The sequence below is a fragment of the Rissa tridactyla genome, chromosome 8, assembly GCF_028500815.1.
Source record: "Rissa tridactyla isolate bRisTri1 chromosome 8, bRisTri1.patW.cur.20221130, whole genome shotgun sequence".
In the NCBI taxonomy this organism is placed as follows: domain Eukaryota; kingdom Metazoa; phylum Chordata; class Aves; order Charadriiformes; family Laridae; genus Rissa; species Rissa tridactyla.
In genome coordinates, this window is record NC_071473.1 from 25,060,204 (window position 1) to 25,087,872 (window position 27,669).

At 54.1% G+C, this 27,669-nt stretch overlaps 1 protein-coding gene across 1 annotated transcript in view; it reads left to right on the forward strand.

Annotated features, from left to right (window-relative positions):
• TMEM121 (transmembrane protein 121) overlaps positions 1-22,031 on the forward strand; it is a 37,258-nt gene extending 15,227 nt beyond the window's left edge. The window contains exon 2 of the mRNA XM_054210569.1: positions 20,108-22,031. Within this exon, the coding sequence (XP_054066544.1) occupies positions 20,721-21,659 (939 nt within the window). The 5' untranslated portion in view covers positions 20,108-20,720 and the 3' untranslated portion in view covers positions 21,660-22,031. The remainder of the gene's footprint in view (positions 1-20,107) is intronic.
• The last annotated feature ends 5,638 nt before the right edge of the window (positions 22,032-27,669 follow it).

Consider the following 27,669-nt stretch of genomic DNA (forward strand, 5'->3'; position numbering starts at 1 on the left):
GGGCTACAGGAAGGATGGGGGAAGGTGCTGTCCTACGTCTCCGCTGGAGGAGCAGAGCAGGTACAGGAGATTAAATGACCTGCCGCTCTCTGCTCCTTAAAAGAAAATGGTGTTTCCTGGCAGCACTACAGACCTGCCATCGTGATCCATTGAAACGCTCTCAAGATATCAATCAGGAGGCAGCGATCGGAGCCTCCGGGCACCGGGAGAAGTTCTCCTCCCTCCCGCTGCCCTCCCCCAGGGTGGGAGAGCCCCGGTGCCCCACGGTGGGGTGGGTGAGGACAGGGGCTCCCACCACGGCATCAGTTTGTGGGGAGGTTTGGCTGGGCGATGCATCGCTGAGCCCGTCCCTCCTGGCTCAGCCCGGGCAGGTCTGGAAGGAGAAACTGATTGTGATTTAAAGATGTCAGAACAAGGGAATCCATCATGTCCCTCGCTCATCTGCTGCTGTGATTAATTACCCTCACCATTAATGGCCCATTGCAAATAATACACCTTATTTTGAGCTGAGATTAGTCCCTGGGCATGGCAGCGCCGCACGATGATGCATGGAGGAGCGTGGAGGGGCTGAGAGTGCCACGGACACCCACTGCCACCCGTGCACGGCCACTGCCAGCACACGCGGGCCAGCAGCAGGGGGGACAGGAGTCCCGCCCCCGTGACAGGCACCCCCAGAGTGGCTCTTCGAGGGGGATGGGAGCCTGCCGAAGGGCTCGGGGGTGTTGCAGGGGAGGAGGGGGACCGGGAGTGGTACCCTGCCCCAGCCCCCCACGGGAGCATCCTTGGGACCCGCTCACGGGGTAGTATATCACGTCCCTGTCCCCTTCCCTCGCAGAAGGATCCTCTAGCAAAGGCGCAGGAAGAGCCTTGTTCTGGTTCTGAACTAAATTTTGCAGTAAATTAAGCCTGATCGGCATGAAGTTTCCCCTGCACGTACGTTGCAGGGTGAACCTGGAAACAGGTTCTATCCAAATTCTCCTGTCTTTTGTGTTTAATTTAAAAAGTTTGAATCTCCTGTAATTGCCTCTGTGCTCGTGGAGAATTGGGGAATACTAAGAAACCCTCCTGTGGCTAATTGAATGCCTTATAAATGTTCCGACTGTAAGCAAAGTTCTCTGTCTTACATTATAAAGATATTTAGGTCCAATTCTGGGCTAGGGTGATAATTTTATGAGGGATTTTCATATCTTTTGGACGCAATATGGAATGGATCATTACCTTTTTTTTTTTACACTTAATTGCTTTTATCATCCAAGAAGTATTCCGCATTTAATGATAATAAAGCACTTCTGCTAAGGAGGCCAAACACCGTATGCATTATTGCTTCATGGCGCTATAGTGCGCAGCTCCTGGGGATGGCATTTCTGTGTGGCATCCTCCCCCCTTGGAGGAGGGGGATGCTGAGGCCAGGGGAGCAGCAGCTCACCCCAAATCACCCTTTGGCCGGCAGGGAAGAGCATTTTGACGTCCAGAGGCATCATAAAATCGGGAATTTTCTCCTTGGTTTTCCTAGCATCCGTGTTTCCTGGCTTCCTGGTGCCTGCCTCGTGGCTGCCAGCGTGTGGAGGATGCTCCTGCAGCTGCTGGGGACGAGGTGGCATCCCGCTGCCCAGCTCAAAGAGGGGATCAGGGCTGGTCTGCCTTGCTCCAGCCCGTGGCGGGCACAGAGTTTCTCTTGAGTCAGCTGGATTGCCTTGAACAAAGGAGATTTGCTGCTTTTTGGGGAGCCGGGTTGCCCACCGGGCTGGGCTGACAGCTCTCCGCCAGCTTTGCTGCTCGGAGGCAGGGATTCAAACCCAAGTACGGATGTTTGCTCACTGTGTCGCCCATAGCTTTCCAAGAATGCGTTTTTCCCGTGGCCTTCTACAGCTCTTAATTAAGAGCACTCGCATCATTTATTAATTATTTATTAACTCTTTATAGATGCGACCAGCCCATTGCAGACATCAGTGGAGTCCTACCGCTGCTTATAAGCTCATCAGCAGACATTGTAATTGATGGCTATAAGCAGTCTGCTGACCTGTTGGGCCCTGCAACAATTGATTAACTCTTCATTAAAACATCTAGAAATCACTTATGAACCTTTTATAAACTGTTTATAAGTGAGCAGGGACAGATTTATTCGTTACTGTTCATGGGCTTTAGAGCGGAGGGACGAAGGGAGCGGCGAGCCGAGGCTCTGGACTGCACTATGTCCGCAGGAAACACGCCCAATGTCACACAAAAGCCTTCATCTCTCCATCCATTTTCCCAAATTACACTGGCTTCCTGTGAGCCCGAAGGGTCAAGTTCCCTGATGAATGTGGGTCATTCTCCCAAGGATCAGAAATGGCACAGAACGGAGAATTTTCTGCTATTTTGCAGAGTCAGGTAGTTTAGCTAAGTAGGGGCTGGCGAGAATCCAGCGGCAGCTCTTTAATACGCTGTTGGGCTAAACGTAGAGAAGAGGACGAGCGGGCTGGTGCGTTGCTTTGCTTCTAGCGGGATGGGATTAAATTACCCATCCCGTTTTCCTTCCTGTTAGTCTGCAGGGGTGAAGTGAGCCAAAGGCAGCAGCTGCCAGCAAAACCCCGCTGGCTGCTGGGCGCGCTCAGGCGATGAGCTGATTCCTGGTTAAATTGGGGATGGAGCACGAGGCTCAGGATCAGGGCTGGCGTTCAAGCATGAGCCTAGCATGGATAATTCAGTTTCGGGTTTTTTGTTGGTTTTTTTTTTCCCCCAACTAGATGAATTTCTAAGCGGATAACGAAAAAAAAAAAAAAAACTGCTTTCTACTACGTTCAGTGCAGTAGGGGAAGGGAAGGTGGGATGGCCTCGCTCAGCTTAGGCTTCACAAATCTTTTCCATGTTCCTGATATGTAGCATTTGCACCCAAAAAATGTAGATTTTCCCAGGGATTTTCCCTGGTGAGCACTGCCCAAACCAAACAGTGCTAACCCAAAACACTTACTGCCGCGATGGCTTGTCTCCAGCCCATGGAAACGTGTATCGCCTGACACCGAGGAGCCTCCTCGTCTCTGGGAGCTCACCATCACCGACCAGAAGTTGCAGTTATAAACTCCCCATGTGTTGACAGAAGAAATGACGCCTGTAATGGGATCTTAGCATCTACTATCACTTCCAACAGTCCATCTATAATCTCGCCTGCAGTGGATGCTGTCTGGCAAGACAGGGGGATAAGTGATGACTTCCTAGGAGCTGCTGTTCGGTGTAGCGTGTCTGTCCGCTAGCAGAGAGGGGACAGATGTGCCCTGTGTTTGTTTGAAGAGGTTCGTTCTTTTCCTTCCTCCTTACCCGTGTTGTTTTCTTACCGAAGATGCTCAGCCGAGCACTGTAGGCCAAACTGCGCGTGAACCGGAGGGATGGCTCCTTGCTCAACGGAGAAGGGGACGCCAGCATCAGTGGCAGATTTGTATGGCGACGAATTGTTAATTGTGTTTCAAGACCTTGTTTAAATTTCCAAAAGGGGTGTGTATATATATGTACATGTAACCCATTCACTGGAAAGCAGTGTGTAGTTATTATTTAGTCATAAATCCTACCAATTCAGGATTTGCACTGGGTGTGCCCTAATTCGTTTCAAGCTGACCTGAGGTCAAATTAGTGCGAGCCTGAATCCAGCTGGGCTCTCCCAGTCCTGCCCCTGCTCAGGGCCAGCGGCTCATAGGGTGTGCTGGAGGCTGTAGCTCACATAACCATCGTGCAGAATGGCACTCGTATTCCAGCTCAGGGGAAAGAAAAGCCAGCTCTCCACAGTCTCTCCCACAAGTACACTCGAGCTATTTTGGAGTACGGCGCAAAGAAATCAGCTTTCCATGGGAAGGGAACACAAAGACGCACCCGAAAAGCCACAGATGGCTCAGCAGACACTCAGATTGGTGTGCTCCTCATCCAGCTCTGTCCCAGGACCAGGGGAGGTTTGGAGGGTGAGAGGACCTGCCACCCCAGCCGGGAGGCAGGGCTGAGCACACAGGAGGTGTTGCACCCCCCCAGCTCACACTGCCGCCTGGAGATGCCCTTATTTCGGGGGGATGGCGGGGGGGAGGGGGCAAAGAAGTACAGGAGTTGAGGAGCATGTCCTGCCCGGGCCAGCTCGCTCCATTCCTGCAACAGGACATCAGGGTTTAGCTGCGTGGTTAGAAACACCTGACTGTCACTAAAGGCGAGGTGGCCAGCCCCAGCATGTCACACAGGATTAGGGTGATGGCTGTGACACGCCAAAGGGGGCTGGGAAGAGGGGTTTGCAGAGAAGGGAGGTCACAGAAGGGCTGTGGGGCTCCCGAGGTGGGAAGAACCCGCCCCCCCCAAAACTGACCTAAAGTAAGATGCTGGGGGAAACAGCCCAAAGAGCATCTCACAGAAGCAGGGATACATCCCTGCTGGCCAAGAGCTCCTCTGAGTGATGTGATGTCCCCTCCCTGGGCCAGCACTCATCAGGGAGAGCAGCAGAGCGGGACAGAGCTAATGGCGCTAATGGCTGTCCCCAGGGAAGGAAGCACGAGTGCTGCGGTGTCAGCCAAGAGCAGCCAGTCCCTCCTTTGGCAGGAGCCCACAGCTGAGTAAGCAGAAAGCTGAGCTAAGTGATGAACAGCTCAAGCCATGCTCTTACCCGGTGTGGGTCGAGGCTCTGTAGGACGCAGCACAAGGTGAACGGAGGGTCCCACCATCTCCCGTGTCCTACAACAACGTGCTGGTGGTGGGTGCTGCTTGTCTGGGCGGCTCCATCCCAAAAGCACAGCTCCCCTTGGCAGAGCACCCAAGCCCCAGCCGTGGCAGGGAAGGTGGCTCCCCCCAGCACCCCAGAAGGGAGCACCGTCACCCCCAGACCAGCGTGCCCTCCCAGTGCGCTGCAGGAGCAAACACAGCCCAGCGTCTTGCACTCACTTCGTTCACCAAAGCCTGAAATAGCAGAAATGGGATTGAAATCAGCCCCCAGAGTGCTAGAGGTGCTCCATGCCTAGAGAGAGTGGGAAGCTGCTGCTGTTTCCCCTGGAAAAGCTCAGCTGCAGTGGCTTTTATGTCTGAAAGCCATCCCCAGCTGCACAGACTCGGGTCCTTAGTGCCTTATATTGTCATAGGATCATAGAATGTGTTGGGTTGGAAGGGACCTCTAAAGGCCATCTAGTCCAACCGCCCTGCAGTGAGCAGGGACATCTTCAACTAGATCAGGTCGCTCAGAACCTCATCAAGCCTGGCCTTGAATGTCTCCAGGGATGGGGCCTCCACCACCTCTCTGGGCAACCTGGGCCAGTGTCTCACCACCTTCACCGTAAAGAATTTCTTCCTAATGTCTAAATCTCCCCTCTTTCAGTTTAAAACTGTTACCCCTTGTCCTATCGCTTCACTTCCTGATAAAGAGTCTCTCCCATCTTTCCTGTAGCCCCCTTTAGGGACTGGAAGGGGCTCTAATGTCTCCCTGGAGCCTTCTCTTCTCCAGGCTGTTTACAGCCCCAGCTCTCTCAGCCTGTCCTCATAGGAGAGATGCTCCAGCCCTCTGAGCATCTTCATGGCCTCCTCTGGACCTGTTCCAACAGGTCCATGTCCTTCTTGTGCTGAGGGCTTCAGAGCTGGACACATTTTCAGGGTGGGAAGGCTTTGCCACTGGTTTTGTGCTGAGCTAAGTCTTTGCCTGGTGCTCTGATCCCTTCCACCCTGCCTTGGGTTGCAGTGGCAGAGGGTCCCCTCAGTCCCCCTGCACTGGGCTGCCAGGAATCTTAATGAGAAATGGCTGCCTAATGAGGCAAATCAGGCAGGAGGGGTCCTCAGGGGACCCTGTGGGAGGGTGGTGGTGTGCCCAGCTGGAGGGTGGCCAAGGGTAAAGCTGAGCAAAGGTGGGAGAGGGAAAATGGTGGTGCAAAAATCAGTGCGAAGTGTTCACGCAGGGCTTAGGGAGGCGGGGAGGGCCTCCAGAAGCAGGTTTCAGAATGCAAATTAAAACAAAAGCTGATGCCAAGTACAGCCACAGCAACCCCCCCCAGTCTCAGGTCTTCATCGTCGCCTCTTTTGTACCAGAAGGATGCCTGTTGCTCTGCGAACACCAATTTCCCCATGCCTCTTACGGTTGAAAATTCAGTGAGAAATACCTGCCAGAAAGACATTTACTACATTTTATGTACTTTCTCTGAAAAACTGGGAAACATCTGATCCATTTCACACTTTATTACTGCTTCCCCAGGGATGAGCTTCCCTCCCGCCGGGTGGAAAAGGGAGGCAAAGATGCGTCAGTGATGGCTCTGTGGCCATTAGTGGATAGAAAGAGGTTTTATTGCTCTTCCTTTGACAAACTTGGGAATGGGGTTTGAATCCTCTTCCCCTGGAACTGTGTTTTCAAGCAAACCACACAACGTGGTGTTTATCTGCCTGAAAAATCCAGAGAGTTTGCTACTTTAAAGTCAATCTAAAGTTAGAGGAGGGGAGGAGGAGGAGACGGGTAAAATAACCCCAGAGAGAAAGGACATCTTTCTGGGGCTGAACAAAGCATCTCACGTTGGCTCCTAACCATTCTTTGCACTTTTTCTTATTTTTCTCAAAAACCCGAGTGAAAAATAATTAAATGGCGGTCAGACAGAAATAATTTATATTGGGTTTTCAGCCTGTCCGCTGCACCAAAACCGACTTGTCATTCAGACACCCTTAACGGAGATGTGGCCCCGAGGAGGAGAGCTGCTCTCCCTGCCCTGGGGATGCCCCGCATCCCACCCACGCTCCCCTGCCTCCATCTTCCCCGGTGGGACACCGCCATCTGCAGCTGCCACAGTTTTTGGGTGCTTTGGGACTGCGTGGGATGGGGAGAGCCACACTCCCGAGCACGGCAAGCCTGGCAGTGATTGCGTGATGGTGACTCACGGCTGTGACCCTCTGAGGTCAATGTTGTGACGTGGAGCTGCTCGACGGAGTCCCTGCCATGGGCGGATGTGGTTGTCCCCATGGCCCACGGACGAGATGTGGCGTTAGCCGCCGCATGTTCGCTTGGCCGCGATCAGCAGCCAGAGAGCCCTCCGTACGCATTGTGATTTAAAGTGTGAGAAAAGAGAATGAAAAATTAGTCGGGTCTGAGCACAGTTAGAAAGAAGCGACTGCTGGCAAGCCCTAGCCCACGGCCAGCTGGCCCGTGGGACACCACTGACACTCTCAGGTGGGGGTTACTTAAGCCCTAGCAAGGTGTAAGGGCAATGCAGGGGCTGCTTCCAGGGATGCTGCGCCCGAGTGCTTCAGCCTGCTTTCTTCCCATGTCCAAGCACAGGCTTTTAAGCCTACCAGCCCCCCGCCCCCCCCCCCCCGCTTCTGCAGGGGACCCAACCCGGCCGTGTTCCTCCTGGCAGGAGCTAAATTGCTCGTTTTACGATAGCGATTAACTCCAGTCGCCTCCTCTGGTTGCCCTGTCCCATGTGTGGCGTGGCTGGGAATGCCAGCCCCATGGATGGCACCCTCCACTGCTGGGCAAGCCACGGCCTCAGCCTGGGGGCCTTTAATGCCAGCGCAGGTGTCGGCCACACAGGCCACGCGGACCCAGCAAGTCATTTCTGTGGCCAAAGCACATTCATCGTGTACCCTCTCCCCTCCTTCCCTCCCTCCGCGGAGATGCCCGAATACCAAGAGGCTGCTTTTGAGGTTGGAAGTCAGGTTTAGAATTTTAATGATATCCTGTATCCCACAGCCTTTCATTTGGGGACAAACTGCTCTAAATGACCCATTTTTCTTAGTATAATGATAATCATTACCAAGAGGAAAATGAGCGCTGAAGCTGGGGACAAATGCAGGCACACAGTAGATGGGGTGGCTGATTCCGACTGGCAAAACGTTACATGGAGAAATAAACCTTTTGTAGTTAGAAGGAATGTAAAGATGTCTTTAAACATGCATGTGAATTTGTAACAAAGAAGTCACCGTGGCTTGAAACGGGAAGCAAGAGAGAGCAGCCATAAATATTTTATCTCCTTGGCAATGAGCTCCAGCACAGCAAATTGCCACATCCTCCTGGGGGAGAGGACGCCTGCTCGCGCTGTCGGACGGGGAAGCCACAGCCTCTCCTGATTTCCCTGCAGCCTCCGCGCCGTGCGCCCTCCTCACCTGGAACCCGGCAGCCGGGAGCTTCCCACCGCCAGGGATGGGGCTCCTGCCCCTTCCCCGCTCACACTGCTCCATGGGCCAGTGTGACACACGTGTCTTTCCGAGCATGGATCCTCAACAAGGATCAACGACTCGGCTATTTTTTTTTCTTTCTTTTTTTTTCATGAATTTTTTTTTTTCAGGGGTGGAAGAATTTCATTAGTGAAGAAAGCCTGAAAAACCAACGGCTCGTGCAAACGAACTGCTCAATCCAAACAGGCCCCCGGCCAAACAAGCAGCATGGACCTCCTGCATGATGGGGTGCTGCCTGACCTGCAGCTCGGACCCCCGCAGGGGCACCACGCGGGTGTTTTGGCTGGGACGCTGGTGGTCTGAGGTGGACAAGGCATATGGAAGTGTCCCCAGATGGCTGAGGTCGCAGGAGGGATGCAAAGGCGAGGGTACCAGAGACCCTGACCAAGAGATACAGGTTATTACTTCAGTTCCCCCGGTACCTGTCTGTCCTGGCCACCTCGACCCCTTCCCGGCTGATGTCCGTGCACGGGGCTGCAGCAGCTCCCAGCACATCGCGGGTCTGGCTCCCGGGTGGCTTGGAGCGATGGAGCATCGCTGTGTTGCTGCCTGGGAGGCAGGTGGAGGACCTTCGTCAGGGCAGCACTGCGGAAACACAAATCCTTCCCACTGGGAGCTGTGCAGTAGGTCATTAGCAGTATGTGACCCAGCACAGGTGATCCTCCTTGTGAAGATGATGAGACGAAAAGCCTTTGTGGGTCACGTTCCTGGGAGCTCAGGAGAGTGCAGATGGGTCTGTCTGAGCATTGGCTGCCTCTGTGCTCATTGTCCCAGGAGCAGAAAGTGCCTCTCTCAGAGGAGGCAAAGCCTCCAAAGATCAGGTCAGGGCATTTGCAGCTCTGGCTCTGTGAACCTCCCAAGTTCTCCTGGAATGTGAGCCTGTGGCCACCGGGGCCATGGACCAGAAGATGCTCCATGGAGCAGAGCCACCTTCCTGCCCCCATGCTTCCAGATGCTGGAGCAAGTCTGGGGAACTAGGCTTGGTCGTGGCTCTCCATGTGACCTTGGAAGCCCTTTGCCTTTAGAGCAGGAGTCAAAGCCCAGCTGCTCGCTGGAGGTGGCATTAGGCTGAACACACTGCAGATTACCGAGTGCTGCGTGAGGGTATCAACAGGAGGTGCTGTGGAGAGTTGTCCTCGAGGTGAAAGGCAAGGCTCCTCACTTAGTGCCCAGGCTTCAGTCTAGAAGTCTCCAGCTGCTTCTGGCCATTGTGTTCAAGCATCTAAATAATTCAATTAGGTGTGACCCAAGGAAAACCTATAAACATGTTATTGATTGGGAGAGCGAGCTCTGATCCCAGGTAATTGCTCTCTTCTGGAGAAGCCTGTAGCAGCCCCTTGGCCTGGCTCATATGCCAAGGATGTAGCCAGTTATGTCTGTGAGTGATATAAGAAGTCTGGTCTCTGGATGCTGGAATTGAATTAGACACCAGCAAGACGGATTTTATTAGATGGCTGGTAGAAGGAAGGCTGGAAACCAGAGGAAGAGAAATGTCTCCCTGGCGACCTCTGGGCTGGCATTATTTTTCTTGCAGTGCCCGGAGATGGGTGCAATGTTTATCTCCCAGGTGATGTCAGAGCAGCAGACGCCAGCATTGCCCCAACCCCAGAGGCTGGGGCATGCAAGCACAGGGAGGGTGACCCTGAGGCTTGGTGTCTATGTGGGGGGCCAACAGTGTCTGCCTTGCTGTCCTCCCAAGCCTGACAAGCATCACAACCCACCGGCACGCTGTCCTGCAGAGCGCCTGTTCCAGGGTGATCTGGCGGTGGCACGGAGCTAAATGATGGAGTACAAGCATAGAGCAGAATCCACTGAGGCCTATCTCCAGCTCTGTGGCACCACCAGCCCCCTACCATGACTCAACCGTGATTTAAGAGCAGACAAGTTAATAGCTGTCTGCCAGAGGATGTGCCACTGGGAATTCTCGTCCTGCTAAGATTTCACGACAACCAGTGGTGAGCTATTGCCATCAATAATTAATGTTGGACCAGCCTTGCCAAAATAAATCCACCAAGTGTGTGGCAAGGCAAAGGTCCCTTGATTTTGTAAGCCACCCACCCATTGTCTCTTGCTTGCGGTCCCTGCGTCGCTGAGGCCTGAGGTGAGCTTTGCTGCACTTGAACTCAGCAAAGACGTGATGTTCTTGGTGAAGCTTTTTACTGGGGTACACCCATGCCACGCTCCTTGCTCCCAAGTCACTGGTGAGCGAAAGTAGCTGAGGTGCCTTCTTGTCTTGTGGTTAACAGGCTCAGCTGCAAATGCAAGAGGCTGAGCAGCTTCACGCCTGTTCCTCAGGAGAGCCTGTCCCCCTGCGCAGGGCAGGTGGCTGCCGTAGACCTGGGTGAGCAGCAACATGCCAGGTGTCACCGGAGGACAAGACCTGTTGTCACAGGAGAGGCTCTGTCTCGGGAAGGCCTCCTCTGAGGAGCAGATGGGGAATAAACCCTGTGGAAGCCAGCCAGGCATTGTCAGCAACACCATCTCAGGGGGGTTTGGGAGAACAGACAGCGGCAAAATCACCCCGAGGATTAACTGAAGCCCCCATCTCTGCCAGCAGTTCACACAGCGGCTGAATCCCAGCATCGCAGGAGAGGGAGAGGTCCCTGGCGAGGTTCAGAGAGGGCATCGCATGCAGCCCGCATGTGCGGCAGAGGAGAGGGCAGCTTTGCCAGGCTCAGCGGGAGCCAGCAGACACGCTCGCCTTTTATCCCTATCACTGGGCTCCGCTTCTCCATCCCACCAGAGTGGCCATCAGCTGCCTCGTGTTAATTAACAGGAGCACAATCACTCTTAATCAAAGGCCAGACTGATGGCGGCAGCAGCAGACTGCCCGGCTCATGCTCTGCATACTGCTCATCCCACCTCCACTAACCCTGTGCTCCGGGCAGAGAGGGAATAACAGCGGCATAATTCTTTCTCTCCGATTGCTGCCCGGCTGCAACGTGCCACCACAGCAGGGATGATCCCAAGGCAGGTCCCAGGGAGAGCAGAGATGCCCCCTTGCTTTGTCCAGGAGGCTAGTGGGTGGGCTGGTTGGCCTCCAGAGGTGCCTCCCCACCTACACGACACTGAAGCGAACTCCTCTCCTTGAGCACCCAGGCCCTCTGCTCACTTGGGGAGACAAGGGGGAAGCGTTCTCCTGGCAGCACGACACACACCGTCATTCTTGCTGTCCTTGCACTCTAGCACAGAGCTTTCTATGGGAGCTGGCAGTCCAGAAGGTGCTCAGTACCTTCAGCATGAAATAGCAGGGGTCTCCAGGACTGCAGTTTGAGACTCAGACCCTTCTGCTCTCCCAGCTCGTCCCTTTTGAGCTTGCCCTGGCTTAAATGCATCAGGCACTCGCTGCCCACAACCTTTCCTTGCATTGTGTGGGCAAGGGACAAAGTAAGAGGATAAGCCCCTCATCTACTGCCTTTCATCTGGCTTCAGGTCAGAGAAACCGTCGGATGCCTCCCTGCCTGTGTCTCTAGAAGGGGAGAGACTGCAAGCCAGCCCCTCACACCTTCAGCCATCTTCTGCAAAACCATCCGCACCTAAACGCTGTCTTGCGTAGGCAGGAGATGCCTGTTGAGCTCAGATTCGTCTTCCCTGGGAGCTTTCTGGAGTTCTGCCCCCAAGCCCAGAGCTCCCAGCAGCCCCCTCCCCTGCAAGCACACTTCCAGCAGCCGGAAACTCCCCGCGCGCTCCTATTTATAGCTTCACACACCACCTTCCATTTGCTGTTAATTAGCTCACTCCCTCTCAATCATGCCTAGATGAGATGAGGGGCGGCCAGGGCCGCTTGGCTTTCGGGTACCTGACGCTGCCGAGAGCGGTGCTGGGAGCATCCCGGTGTGTTTGGTGAGCGTGCTGGGAGCATCCCAGGAAAATCTGTGCCTCCCTGCCAGCGCCCAGGAGAGTGAGGACAAGGCTGAGCTAAGAGCAGGGAGCTTTACCATCCTCCATCAATGGAGGTTTATAGCAGGTAGTGAGGAAAGCCTCTGTGTGAGGGCTGTGTGCTGGCTCTGTATTTTCCTTTCCCCTAATACTGACAATGTGAGGTTATTTGAGGACTTGGCAGTGATTCACACAGCAAAGTACAGCCTCAAGCTACTGAAATCGGATCCAAGTTTTATGCTCCTGGGCTAGCTTGGTCCCCGGTGTTTGCATTTATGCCTAGTTGTAGCACAGAGAAAATCAAAGCTCCAGGCTTTGCTTGCAGGTGGAACGTGGTGACCAGTTGGGGTAGGTCCATCTATCCAGGAAAGTACCAGCAGAGGTCAAAATTGGTGGCGTATCGCTGTATTTTAGTTAGGTGACTTGTGCAAATGCAAGTTGCTGGGGCACTGTTGACCCTGTGGCACCTGTGTGACGTGCTTCCTCCCCCAGTGTTGCACCAAAACTCGTGGGATTGTTTACCCAAGCATGCAAGCCAATACCACGCAGTCGAGGTATTAGCTATTTATTAGCGGTTGTGCACAGAAATGGGTGCTAGGGGGTATCTCTGCAAAGCTAGCACACACAGCATTGAAACAGCCGTTCATTTGTACATCGTAACTTAACGTAATTAACATATTCATTGTTTATCAGCATTTTACTGGTGCTCATAATTCCTTATCTTGAAGGTGAGTGGTGTAAAATGTCCTCGTCTCCAATTAAAGGTACAGCGTCTCTCAGTTTTACTGTGCAGGCTCAGTGGGTGAGGGTCTTCAAGTGGAGATGCGCATCCTAACTTCTAGAGGAGCGGTTTTCATATTATAATTAGTCACGTTCACCTGAAGGGCACATTTCCTGCAGGTATAGCCCAGTTTCTTGGGCAATCAGCCCACTAAAGTTTCCGCCACCTGGTTTTAGGTCCGGTTGTTCCTTCTATCCCATCGTCTTGTCAAGAATCGTTTACCCAAATGAGTTACACTTATAGAGGTTTTGAGATCACCAGCACAAAGATGGCATGGCTCCTTCAGCCGAAAGCAAAAGATTTTCCCAAGCAGGGGAGGGGTCCTGCTTGGGGAACTGGTGCTGTCACCCGTGACCTGGCTGAGGGGACCAGCGAAGGTGGTGGTTACATCTAACTGGCGGCACACTGTGGGATGGGCTGGGATTGTGCTGGAGAAAAACGCTTAAAAGCCAACAGCATCTCGAAAAAGTGGAGAAACAGCCTGGAAAACAAACAAAAAAAAAGAGAGGCAGGGATATAGTTGGGTCATATTCCCCTGGCAGGGGCAGGTTGTGTCCCGGCTGGGAGAGCCAATGCCGGGCGCGGTGTTTGCAGCATCTCCAGGGCAGGAGGGAAGCTGGCAGGACAGGGGGACAGGGAAGATGCTGATGGGAGCGGAGTGAGGGTGAGGCAGGCTCCGAGGGACCCCTGCAGTAGCGGAGAGAGGAAAAGCCCCAGGAGCGGTGGGGAAAGCTCTGCTAAGGAGTGAGCAGAGGGTGCAGGGAGCCTGCAGGAGGGAGAAGAGGATGGGGACACCTCCGTGAGCAGGACCGGCACGCCGCGGGCACCGAGCCCCACGTGCATCTCCCACAGCAGCAAACGCACGCGCAGCCAGAGGTTTGCCTGATGCCCGCCCTGGTTTGCGTGCCCAAAGCAACAAACCATGGGGGGTTTTGACACTCAAGTCTGGGGTTTGGTCCAGATCGGAATGAAACCTTGATGATCCACCCGCCTTGGAAACACCAAGCAATTCCTCTACAGAAACGGCATGTTTTTCTGGGAAAACGGTAAATTGTTTTGGTAGTGTCAAAACATAGCATTATAATTTAACGTTTTATGTACAAGTCAAAATGAATCACTTACCTTCTCTAAACACTATGTTTAAACACCCAAAAATATCTGAAAAGCCTTTTCTTCTTTTTTTTTTTTTTTTGACACGACCGTCAAATCTCATCAAACCCAGCATGTTTGTGAATGGGGAGGTGTTCCCAGCAGCTCCGGCCACCCACATCGGCGGGAGAGCCCCAGCCAGGACGGCCACAGGGGGACAGGACTGCCGACACAAAAGGCCATCCGTCCCGCACAGGGCTCTGTTCCCCACCCCATCGCAAAGATGATGGGATCCAAGAGGGTGGTTTTATTTTTTTCCTACTCAGGCAGCAGGTCTGATGCTTTCCCCTTGGGTGTCTTTTTGGGAAAGGGGGGAGAAATGAAACCCCCCTGAGGGAATCAAAAGCAGTGTGGCCAGCAGGTCGAGGAAGGTGGTTCTGCCCCTCTACTCTGATCTGGTGAGACCCCCACCTGCAGTACTGCGTGCAGCTCTGGAGCCCTCAGCACAAGAAGGACATGGACCTGTTGGAGTGGGTCCAGAGGAGGCCACGAAGATGATCCGAGGGCTGGAGCCCCTCTGCTGTGAGGACAGGCTGAGAGAGTTGGGGTTGTTCAGCCTGGAGAAGAGAAGGCTCCGGGGAGACCTTAGAGCCCCTTCCAGTCCCTAAAGGGGGCTACAGGAAGGATGGGGAGGGACTGTTTGCAAGGGCAGGTAGCGATGGGATGAGGGGCAATGGTTTGAAACTAGAGCAGGGCAGGTTTAGATGAGACGTTAAGAAGAAGTTCTTTACACTGAGGGTGGTGAGACACTCGCCCAGGTTGCCAAGAGAAGTTGTAGATGCGCTGTCCCTAGAAGTGTTCAAGGCCAGGCTTGATGAGGCTCTGAGCAATCGGATCTAGTTAAAGATGTCCTTTACTGCAGTCCAACCCCTTACTGCAGGGGGGTTGGACTAGATGGCCTTTAGATGTCCCTTCCAACACAAGACACTCGATGACTCTCTAAATCCAGGGGTTTGCAGCGGGGGAGCGCAGTGGGTGCCCTCACTGGTGTAAGCAGGAGCTGGTTTGCTCTGCCAGCCCTGCTGCACTGTTTATTTTGGGCAGGTTCTGGGAACAGTTTGCAGCTCTTTCCCTATTTCTCGATGTGCCTACGTGGTAAATTATCTGTAATCATTAGCAAGTGGGCTGTTTCCTCCTTCAGACACAATTAGTGGGCAGGGTCCGGAAAAAATCTTCCTCAGTCTCATTTCCTTCACAGGATGCACTTGAGATGCCAGTACTGCCTGGGAGGAGGCAGGGCGCAGCCGCTGCCCGGGAGCGATTTTCCCCATTCCCCGGGGTACGAGCATCCCCACCTCTGTCAATCCCCAGGGATTGCCCTGGCGAGGGCAGGGGGGCAGGTGAAATCCCAGCCTGCAGCTCGGTGAGGCTGAATGAGACCCCCACCAGCACCGATTTTCAGTGCGGTGACATGGGGCATTGGCACTGCCAGCCGGGGAGAGGGCTTTGTGGGGCAGCAGCTCTTCGGAGGGCTGAAGGACTAAGTGAAGGGGAGCTTTGGATTTGCACCCGGGAAAGCTGGAATAAATCAAAGCAATTAAAGTGCAAATGAAGCTTTAAGCAATGCGGCATCCTAACTACCTGGGAAGCACGTTGTGTATGCTTTTGCCTCGCTCGCTCCCTCTTTTATTTATAGACAGAGTTCAAATCGCTTAAATAATTTAAACTAATTTGCCAGGTAGAGCCGGGGTTTGGGAAACACCCGCTGGCATTAATGAGGCTGTGTTTTGACAGTGGCTCCACAAGCCCTCTAGGCTTGCCTGTGCCCGCTTGCTCTCTCACACACTCACAGAATGGCCGGGGTTGGAAGGGACCTCTGGAGATCATCCAGTCCAACCCCCTGCCAGAGCAGGGTCACCCAGAGCAGGTGGCACAGGAACGCGTCCAGGCGGGTTTGGAATGTCTCCAGAGACGGAGACTCCACCACCTCTCTGGGCAGCCTGTGCCAGGGCTCTGCCACCCTCAAAGGAAAGAAGTTCCTCCTCACGTTGAGATGGAACTTCCTATGGTCAAGTTTGTGCCCGTTACCCCTTGTCCTGTCCCTGGGCACCACTGAGAAGAGCCTGGCCCCATCCTCCTGACACCCACCCTTTCAGTATTGATAAGCATTGATAAGATCCCCCCTCAGCCGTCTTTTTTCCAGACTGAAAAGACCCAAATCCCTCAGCCTTTCTTCATAAGAGAGATGTTCCAGTCCCCTCATCATCTTGGTAGCCTTTTGCTGTCCCGTCTCCAGCAGTTCCCTGTCCTTCTTGAACCGGGGAGCCCAGAACTGGACACAGTACTCCAGATGTGGCCTCACAGGGCAGAGTAGAGGGGGAGGATGACCTCCCTCCACCTGCTGGCCACATTCTTCTTGATGCACCCCAGGAGACCATTGCCCTTCTTCGCCACAAGGGCACATTGCTGGCTCATGGGCATCCTGTTGTCCACCTGGGAGATGGGGTTTGTGTGGGTGCGCAGGGTGTTGGCAGCTCCCTGCACCCACATGGCGCTTGGATGCGGTGCCTGGTGCTATCCCAGGTGATGCCGGGCTCAAGCAGCAAGCGGAGGCGGGAGAGGATGCAGGAGGGCACTGCTGATGGGTGGCCGTGGGTTGCAGATGCTGGTAATGGCAGAGCAGGCGGTAATTAATCACACTGCAATGAGCCGCCAGCGTCACGGTGGAAAGCACAGTTTAATTTTCTTCCAAACTGCCTGGTGTAGCAAGGCTGTGACTGCACGTCCTCGGGTAACCACAGGTGCTTTATAGCAGCCGGCAGAGCTGGGAAAAACAGGTACAAGACCGCGAAATAACTCCACAGCCAGCGCAGAGGCACCAGGGCAATAAGGGCAGGGGCTGGCTGCATCTCTGCCGCTTGTTTTCCCTTGGTGCCGAGGGAATTAGGACAGAGATGAGAGTGCGAACCCTGCACTTCAGTTGGGTCTGGACCCACCTGCAGGACCACTGAGCCTCTCCAGGAAATCACAGCCCCCCGCTCCCCCCATTCCCACTGTGGCCTCTCCCACCCTGCAGGAACACTGGGAAAGGCAACTGGGAAACGGGGTGTCCCCAGGGAAGCCCCGGTGATGGAGAGGGGACAGGGTGCTGCTGCGTGTCCCCGGGCCGTGCTGCCAGCCTTCACTGGTGTCTCGCCAGGTGACCACCAGCTGCTGCTGTGGGTGTCGTTGAGCGCGCTCGCCCGCCCCGGTGCAAGCCAGGGAGCTGTTTGCGTAGGATAAGGGGTGGAAGAGAATATGCGATTATGGATTGAATTTTATCCCAGTAAGGAGCCCCATAGTTGCCAAGACCGAGGCATCGCTGCAATTTCTGCTGTGGGAGCCCTGGCACTGAGCGGGATGCAAAGGCTGCTAGATCCCTTCCCGTAGGAAGCCGCCAGCCCAGCTCGCTGGCATCCCTAACACTGTGAGCTCATTATGTTCAGGTGAGCTGCCTTTTATTTACAAGAATCCCTGCAGGACGAGGAATTTTGTGAATACTCGCCAAAACAAATATTTGCCTCAGATATGCTCTCGTGGCTATCTGATGCGCTCATTTTCTTGTTTATCCAGCGCATTTCTCAAGCGATTGCTGAAAGCACTGTCAAATGCAGTCATTTAAAAATTATGAATCAGGATTTCCCAGAGTAATGGGTGTTTAAAAACTACCTGCTTTTTTTTTAATAGTCCTCTGAGGAGAGTTTTACATCCCCCCTCCTTGGTAGGATGGTCACACATCACTCCAGCTGCCAGGCTCTGCTCCACGCATCGGCAGAGACCTCCCGGTTTCCATGTAACACCGGGGCTGCAAGAGGTGGGGAAAATACCAGCTATCGCACAGCTGGAAAATAAGAAGAAGAGCTTCCACTGCAGCAAACGCTTGGAAACTATTTGCAAAAGGCAAGAGAAGGGCTCACCCTGGGTAATATCAGATTTAACTCGAGAGAAAGCAGCACTCGAACCCCGTGATTCAGCTCGGCCCCGCAATCCCCTTTCTCCGCTCCGAAAGGTCACCGTAACGAATGAACATGTTTATCAATCCCATCCCGAGCTGCTGCAAATTGTTCAGGGGCGGATGGGAGGGAAGAATCCACTGTTCGAGCATATTTATTTTTTTTTTCTGAAAACAACCTGCTGGGCACCGGTGGCAAAAGGCTTGTTTGCTGCTGTTGTAAACGCCGTGAATTAATATTGCCCGGTGCCCTGGGTATTCGCCAGGAGGCAGGGGAGGGTTTTTCTGGGTGTTTTCGTGTAGGGATGAGGGTAGCTTGGGCTGGGAGCCTTCCCCCAGCTTCCCAGACCACAAAGGGACATGATTTACCAGCGAGCTGCTTCCTAACCTTAACGTGCTGGGATGCACCCACTGCCCTTTAAATAACCGCTGTCTTTTGAAGGCGTAAATACTCAAGGGGGAAAGAAGAAAGCCCACCATTCTCTCCTGAAAGACCTAATTTATCTGGAATTATCCATCCTTGGCTGTAAATCCCCTGTAAAACTTGGCATGATTTTAAAAGCAGTTACAGCAATGACTGTATATTTTCATCCGAAACCTCAAGAAAGAACAAATTGAAGTGCTAAACGGCAGCTACAAGGCGTCACGGAGAGCCGAGAGCGGGGCTGCGGTGAGTGCCTTGCCTGGGGAGCACCGTTTAGGGACACTCGCGAATGCCCCCGGGCTCTTTGGCTTCTTTCTGAGCAATTCCCACCTGAGAAATGATTTTAATGTGCCAATTTTCTCAACTTTGCACGTGCGGGTCCCGGCGGGAGCAGCAGGTTTTAAGTCCCCTGCTAACATTTGCTGAGCGTCACGTCCTCGCCTGCCATGTCCTTTGGGAAGCAGGGCACAGGTACACGCGTCCCTGGTGTCTGTCTACTCGGGCACACGGCAGGGCTGGCTCTGACTCATCTGGCTTCCCACTTTTTCTTTGTTCTTCTCTCCCTGAAGCAGGAGAAAATCCAGCTTTTATTTAAATGAGGCCCCATAAACATAAGCAGCTGCAGTGTTCTTCCCCGTGCGAAGTAGGGCAGGTGTTTAATGGTTTCCTTTCCTAATTCCTTGGGCTTGGCTTCTTCCCTTCAGCCTCCACCCCCGCCTCACTCCCTGAAAGATGAGGGAGCCCAGGTTTGCACGCGTCCTTGTTGAGCCAGCTGATGGGGAACAGAAGCGGTGCCGGCAAGTCCTGGCGCTGAGTCCCTCTGACAGCTCCCAGGGCTCTCATCGGGTCCTGGTCCCCCTTCTGCAAGCGGGGATGTGCCCCAGCCCCAAGGGACGGGCAGCCAGGCTGCATGCACTGCAGGGGTTCAGCTCAGCCCTCCACATCCAGGTCTAGGCTCAGCCTAAGCCCGGCGGGATGGGGAAGGAGTATTCCCCGACCCCAGCAGCCTGGCTGCATCACCCTGGAGATAGCATCCAGGGTGGATGTTGGAGGTCATTCTTCTGCTCTACTCTGCTCTGGTGAGGCCGCATCTGGAGTACTGTGTCCAGTTGTGGCCTCTCCGGTTCAAGAAGGACAGGGAACTGCTGGAGAGGGGAAAGCAAAGGGCTACCAAGATGATGAGGGGACTGGAACATCTCTCTTATGAAGAAAGGCTGAGGGATTTGGGTCTTTTCAGTCTGGAGAAAAGACGACTGAGGGGGGATCTTATCAACGCTTATCAATACTGAAAGGGTGGGCATCAGGAGGATGGGGCCAGGCTCTTCTCGGTGGTGCCCAGGGACAGGACAAGGGGTAACAGGCACAAACTTGACCATAGGAAGTTCCATCTCAACGTGAGGAGGAACTTGGCTTTCCTTTGAGGGTGGCAGAGCCCTGGCACAGGCTGCCCAGGGAGGTGGTGGAGTCTCCGTCTCTGGAGACATTCCAAACCCGCCTGGATGCGTTCCTGTGCCACCTGCTCTGGGTGACCCTGCTCTGGCAGGGGCTTGGATGAGATGATCTCCAGAGGTCCCTTCCAACCCCCACTGTTCTGTGATTTTGTGGATAACATACAGATAATATCTACAGGGTGGTCTTTTCCACCGCAGCAGGGTGGTGGGTGCCCTGGCAGTGGGACAGTACCTGGCGGGAGCCCAGCTCCTGCTGCAGTGTGGTGGGAGCTGAGGGGGGCTGTCGTTCTTGCCATCCCATGGCTGGCGTGTGGAGGGACCCTAACGCTCATCCTCTGCTCTCTTTACAGGGATGGAAGGATGCGGGTACAGCTGGGAGTGGCAGGAGCATGGCACAGCCCCACAGGGATAGGTGTGAAGGTGGTTCCCCGTGAGGACACAGCGGGACCCCTCCAGACCCCGGAGGAGCGTGGGGTCTCACTAGGAAGAGCAGAGCTCCCCTTCCTACCCTGCCGGCCAGGCCTGCCTCTGCGTTTCCAGAGATCTGTACCAGGATTTGGGGCTCGGAACCCGGAGGTGCATTAGTGCTGTAGGATCGCTGGAAAAGCCCGTCAATGATGGGGGACCCACCACGGAGGAGGGACGTCCCTCCAGGAGGCCCTGCACCTCTGTGAGCCCTGGCTGCTGGTGGCAGAGGGTGGCTGGGGCTGGGGACAGAGCCGCAGTGCTTGCAGGGCACGGCCACTGAAGGGCGAAGACCTGGGGACAGGGTCTGCAGGGACAGCCTGGAGCCCCGGGAGAGCGGGGCTGCCAGCTGAGCCGCTACTCCTCCAGGGACCTCTTCCTGGGGCTGGGGGACAGAGCAGCCCTTGGTCCCTGGGCTCGCTACGGATGCCACCCTGTGCCCCACCGGTGGGACGGCTGCCCTAGCGCCAGCGTGGAAGGAGGACTGCTCATCTCACCATGGTGCTGCCACCGCCTGACAAGCGCCATGTCTGTCTGACCACCATCGTCATCATGACCAGCATGGCCTTCATGGATGCCTACCTGGTGGAGCAGAACCAGGGGCCCCGCAAGATCGGTGTCTGCATCATCGTCCTGGTGGGGGACATCTGCTTCCTCATTGTGCTGCGCTACGTGGCGGTGTGGGTGGGTGCGGAGGTGAAGACAGCCAAGAGGGGCTACGCCATGATCCTGTGGTTCCTCTACATCTTTGTGCTGGAAATCAAGCTGTATTTCATCTTTCAGAATTACAAAGCGGACAAAAAGAACCTGGAGACAGTGGCCAGGAAAGCCCTGACCCTGCTCCTCTCCATCTGCGTGCCGGGGCTCTACCTGGTGCTGGTGGCCTTGGACAGCATGGAGTACATACGGACCTTTCGTAAGAAAGAGGACTTGCGGGGACGCCTCTTCTGGGTGGCCCTCGACCTGCTGGATATCTTGGACATCCAGGCCAACCTGTGGGAGCCACACAGGACTGGCCTGCCCATCTGGGCAGAGGGGCTCATGTTCTTCTACTGCTACATACTCCTCCTGATCCTGCCTTGCGTGTCCCTCAGTGAGATCAGCATGCAAGGGGAGCACATTGCCCCACAGAAAATGATGCTCTACCCTGTCCTCAGCCTGGTCACCATTAACATCGTCACCATCTTCATCCGGGCCATCAACATGGTCTTGTTCCAGGACAGCAGGGTCTCCACCATCTTTATTGGCAAGAACATCATCGCGATAGCTACCAAGGCGTGCACCTTCCTTGAGTACAAGCGGCAGGTGAAGGAGTTCCCCCAGAACGCCATTGCCCTGGAGCTCCAGCAGAACTCCCTCTCCCACAATCAGACCATCCACAGCGTACAGGGCATCCCCCACGAGCCATCGCCCACCAGCGAGATCCTCGACACATGAGGGTTCACCCCCAGCCGAGCGTTGGTTCAGATAGTCCCGTGCCGAGCAGAGGAGGGATGCTGCGCTCTTGCTGCGTGGGGCGAGCGCAACGGACAAATCCCAGCAGCGAGGGCTCTTCTAGGCACAAAACACCAACCATGTTTTAATTGAGCTATGGAGTGTCCCCTAGATATCTTCATCTCAGGTATAACCCTAGGAGTCCTCCAGACAAACCAAATGAACTTGCGAAGGACCTGAACCAGCTAACACCCCCCGCCGCCGCCAACTTCTCCCCTCCCCAGCAAAGACCACTGAGGTTGCAATGTCCCTTTTTACTCCTCGAGCACCGCACCTTTACTCCAAGCCTGGAACGAAGATTTTGTTACCGGAGACCTTTTTATGGAGTGGGGACAGGGGCATAGGTGTAGGGGTTGGGGGGGGGAGGGGGGGACGTTTGAAGCAGTAAACCCTGTGATCGTAGATGTCTCTTATCTCCAATGGTTGTGTTTACAGTTTCCTATTTATAACGGCTCCCGGGCTGCACCGGAGGCCGGTGTCCTTGCAGTCAGCGGTGGGTGAGAGCAGCAAGCCCTGTGGTGGAGAGCGGGGCCAGCATGGTCCCCCCACCCCAGGAGGAGGAGGACTGTGCCTCGACTAGCGCACTATGCCAACTCTGCTGGGAGCAATATTTGATGAGCTAAAACTAACCCGATGCCGGTGTTTTACGCATTTCATTCGCTCCAAACAACTCAGCACAATATTTCTATTTTTAGGAGGGTCTCTCCCTGTCTGTCTCCCCACCGTTGCAAGCCTCCCTGCCTGCAGCAGCCCCCCCGGCACTACCGCAGGCAGGCACAGGCCCCCAGGAGGGCTTAAGTAATAAGGATGGCGACAATGCATTTCACTCTGGCATCGAGCGTTTATAAAGAGGGCTGCTTTCCACAGCTACTATATTTTTAAAATAAAAGATTTCGGAAAAAAATAAATATATATAAAAAAATCCCAACCCAAAAAATAAAGAGCCGGGAAGGATGTGCTGCCCCGGGCAGGGGGGGTGGGCTCAGGGCTGGGCACGGGTCTCCTCCGCCAGCGTAGGTGGTGGCGAGGGGCTTGGCTGGCTGTGGGCAGCAGGGTGGGAGACGAGGGCCAGCTGGACAATAAAAGCCCCATGAGAGCAATGGCTTCTGGTGGTCTGTTTTCTGGAGGGGGGCAGCTTGGGGAGCAGCTCCTGTATGGTCCGAATCATTTGTCTCCTCCTATGTCCACCTCCCTAGAAGTCCGTCCCGAGGTGCTGTGCCCTTTACTCATCGAGCGGTGGGCGCAGAAAGCAAATACATCATTTTTCCAGCTGAAATGCTGCCCCAGAGGTTGGGCACCTCTCAGCTGCCTTCACCTGGCAGAAGGGGCACAAGGGAGAAAAGCAGAAAAGCTGCATCTCAAACATGCTGAAATAGGGCATCTTTTGCATTTTCTAAACCAAACATTTCATTTTGAGGAGATAGAATAAAATGCCTGATGCCGCTTACATTTCTGTTCCACCTTTTCCTCCTGGCTCCGCTTACCAAATTTGACCTAAATCCGCAAATCATTTTAGTCTCCCATCTTTTCAGCCCATCATGATCTGTCCAAAGCATTCCACTCAGTGCCGAGCCAGCCTTCCAAATTTAGGAGCAGCCCATCGTCACAGCCCTGCCAAACTCTCCTTGCCCCCGCTGTCACCCAGGGATGACTTTGGGGGGGGGTGGGAGGGGGGGCCGGGTAGGGGGATGGTTCTCTACCAGGAATAAATCCGCTGAGAAACACAATATCTTTGCCAACAAAAGTGAGTTTGCACTAGATTTTGCCAACTGGAAAAGTTTCTTCCTCCTTTCCCCTCAGAGAACGGGAGAGGAAGAGGGCAGGTGATTTAGAAGGTATTAGCAGAAATTATAATTAAATTGCTAAATTGTTCTGGAATACCTATGGAATTACATATTACATCTCTACTGGTCCCATTAAAATACATGCGATTAACATCAGTACAATTAACTCCCAAGTATCTAATAATGTTCTGCCGCTCTTTCAGGTAATTAATTTATGAGCCTTTGTTTTACAGCTCTTCCCCAGAAGGGAGCCGAGGGAAACCTGCAGGTGCGGGAAGCGCGGTGCGGGGCTGGGATGCGCCAGACCCCAGCATCAGGCTCCATCTCCACAGGGGTATTTTATCCTGGGGATAAAATAAATTCCCCAGGGCTTACTCTGATGGGTCGTTTTGTGTACTTTTTGTTCTGTCTCAGCCTGCTGCCCAGCTCTCCAGCCATGCCTTATATTGGAATGAGTTAATATTCTCTTGAGCCTTATCTGCTGCTAAGGTCGCCTGGGGGGATGGCTGTGCTCCCTGGATGGAGGGGAGGTCCCGGAGGTCTGGCTGTGCTCCCTGGATGGAGGGGAGGTCCCGGAGGTGATGCTCACCTGGCATGCGGTGCACTGCATCGCTCCTGCACGGCACCTGAGCTCACTGCTGCTCAAAGCCTGTTTTGTGGCAAAGGGAGGGAGGAGAGGCTTTTCTCGTCCTCTGCTGCTCAACATTCCCCAGGGGCTCTGTCTGCATCATGTTTCTCGCTCGGCAACACAACCCTTTCTTTTCAAAGCCACCTTGAAAGCAAGTGTTAGGAGCTGGCCCCTCCACCGCAGCTGCCGGAGGAAGGCTGGGAAGCAGGGGGAGAGGAGGAATAGCCGGGAAAGGCAGCTCAGCAAGTGTCTGAGCAGAGGGGAGAGACAGCACAGCAATGGGAGCACTGCAACTGTTCCTCACCCCGTGCTCGCTGAGGGCAGCGCAAGCTGCCGCATCCTCCCCAAAATCCAGCCCTGCCCAGCAGAGACAAGACCCCTGGAAGCCATGGGACCAGCAGGAGGGACAGCACGGTGGTCTTGGTGGCAGTGGCTGGGCAGGGTGACCAGCTCCCAGCCCAGCTGTTTGTTAGGGGAAGGTGATATTTAGCTGCGGGCAATGAGAACTAAAGGAAACAATTAAAACTAAATAGGCTGGAACAGAGCCATTTTTCAGCTCTCTGCTGAGAAGGTGTGTGGGCAAAAGGCTGCTCTGTGCAACATGAAGTTGTCCTGGCAAGCTATAGACTCCTACCTGCTGAAGCGACAGCAGCATGAAAATAATGCAGAAGAAGGGATGCAAATTCCCAGCCCTCCAGTGGAAAACCCACTCACTGCCATTCGAAAGAGGGCCACGGGCACAAGGGAGCCCTCGGCAGGGAGAGGCTGGTGGTGCTTTGTGAGCCCAACTGGTGCTGTCCTACCAGTTACCGACTCGCTGGGCAGCACTGAGGTGAACACCTCCTTCCAAACCAAGCGACAGCCTCTGGAGGAGACAGGTCCACCCTGTAGCTTGCAGGGGACACCAGAGCAATGGCACCTTCTGGAGATGCAAAACCCAAACCTCTCTTGAGCCTTCCTCTCAGGCTGGTCCTGAAGGGCAGCAAGTTGTCCCAGCTCTGGACATCCACAGACGATCTGTGATCACCCCCCAGGGCAGCAGGGGTGGGCTGACCGAACCTATCTACTTCCCAAGCGTTGCGGACCAGCAAAACAAGAGCTCACAAGTAAGCGAAGCAAAGCAAGCCATGCCAGGCTGTGGCGAAGCATCAAGCCCAGACAAATCCATCTGGGTCCTGTCCCCCTGTCAAACATTTGGATGGAGAGGCAGCGACGGGCTGGAGCTGCTGCCCACCTGACATTGCCTGTGAGAAGAGCCTGGGCCCCAGCTCTTGCATCCCAACAGCCTCATGGTACCTGAGGTACTTCCACCCTTCTCGCCACCTCAAGCTGAATTTTACCCTCCTAGGAGCTCGCATCCAGCGAGCAGCAGCATGGTGACCCGGGCTCCGGCATGCTCTGCCACCAAGGGCACCAGGAAGGCGAGTGGGGTGCGAGCTGTAGCTTTTTTTTTTTCCCCCCAGAGTCCTGGCAGCTCTTATGTGTCCTGCTTGTCCTCTAATGGTCTCCTTTTGGCAGGTGAAAATGTCTGATGCTGCAGCGGCTGTGCACGGTTGGGAGGAGGGCAGCTGGTATCAGGCATCGAGCCGAAAGCGTCTTGCAGTCCTGCAGCCAGATTCTCTGCACGATGACGCCTTTCAGGGTCCGAAAGTGTTTGGGAGAAGACAGGCACCCACCTGGGTGTCCCTGTGGCGGGAGACTTTGCAAACCAAGAGCAGGGGACGGGCTGCTCTCCCAACCCAGCATCTGCCTCTTTTTCCTGGGTACCCGAGAGCATCGCATCCTAAAGTAACTCCGGGAAGGCGCCGGGGGCAGAAGCCGCGGTGGGCTGCAGGGAGATGCTGTCCCGCAGACAGTGTCCTCCCCGTATGGCGGTGAGGGATCGAGGCTGTCAGGTCCTATTTAACCAGGCAGGGTAAAACAACTCTCTGTTCCCTCCTTTGCAAAACCTGTACACCCTCCCCATGGGGTGCCGTGCATCCCGGTGCCACCCTGCACAGCCCCGTGCCATCACAATGCCATATGCAAACACATACATTTTTTTGTTTGTTTGTTTTCTTTTGTTCAACCTGGGTTGATTCGTTGAGCAGAAGGAGACTGGATCGTCATGCCAATAACTATTTTCCTCTCGCCTGCCCCAGATTCACAGCATTTCTTTAGCTCAGGCCAACGCTGCGATAATTACAACGATGGAGAGATGTCCAGAGCACCGTAACAGCAATTCCCCTCCACCTAAATTCCTCCTGCCCAGGCTCTGTGGCAAAAGTCCGAGTTTCTCATTAATTTAATCCTAACTTTGAGTGCCCTGGATTTTTCAGCTGTGTCTGTCTTTTAGGTCTGGCATCCTTGAGGGATAATATCTGTTTGAGGGATAATATCAGGCTTCCTCGTTTAATTTCACCCTAATAAAGATTTTATGTGGTTTTGACATGTTCAGTGTCTCAAATGTATTGACACGACAGCCTGAAGAAACATTATGACCATAATGGCTCAGGAAAGCATTAAAAAGACCCTGGCAAGGTGTATTGATTGCCCTCTTTTACAGTTGTTTGAAGACAAAGACCAGTCAAAGGGAAGAGTGAGTCCTGCAGTTCATTTTTATGTGAGCTTCCCTGATGTTACAGCATTTCACGTGTGCTAAAGGCATTTGCAAACATACCTCTGCAAGTTCTTCGTCGGGATGTGAAGAAGCGGCGATCCTTTTGCTGGGATGCTGTAAAGAGGGGGATTTTGAAGGAGCAACACTGCAGGTAGCAGAAAAGTCACCTCCAAGGAATAAATAAGTGAAGAAGATGCCCAGATCCTTCTCACTGGTGTATCCCAGTGGAAAAGGCCTCAAGCTGCCCATGGCTTATGGGGGACTCCCTGTACCATGCCGAGGGAAATGGTAAGTCTTCTGAAATCTGTCCTTACAGCTGCGAGCTTCCCCATCCACTCTTCCCAGCTAATGTACCTTCAACATCTATGTTAAAAGCCAGAGCCATTATGGGCACGGTACACTGAGTGCAACAGAGAGAAAAATTAGTAGAATGGTCCATGGGCACGGGTAGGAATGTGCTTGAGAGGGGAGAGGAGCATAATTAGCACCTCGTGGCCAGTATTTGCATACAGAGACCCCTCTGCAGCCAGCTGCCCAATTGCTAATGGAAGGATTTTTTGAAAAGACAATTTACTAATTGCCACCTCCAACTAATTTTCCTCCAACCCAGTCACCATCAATGGCGACTTCTGTTCAGAGGAGCCATGCACCAAGGAAGAAAATGGTCTGCAGCAAAACAGCATCCTCTCTAATGGTACAGCCATGCTTTATTTTGCCAGGCTGTGCTGGCACGGGCTCTTCCCAGCCTGAGTGTGCAGGAGTCAGTCATGGGCTCCTGCCTGGGTTTTGGGTAGGGGGTTGTCCCAAAAAGCTGGGCAACAAGACATATGCAATGAGGGGACTGGCTGAGCTGAACCTCCATCCTTCACCCTTAAAGCATAACATGGCAAAAGAGATGTTACCGTGAAACCAGACCGACGTTTCGGGCCATGAGTCAGCAGA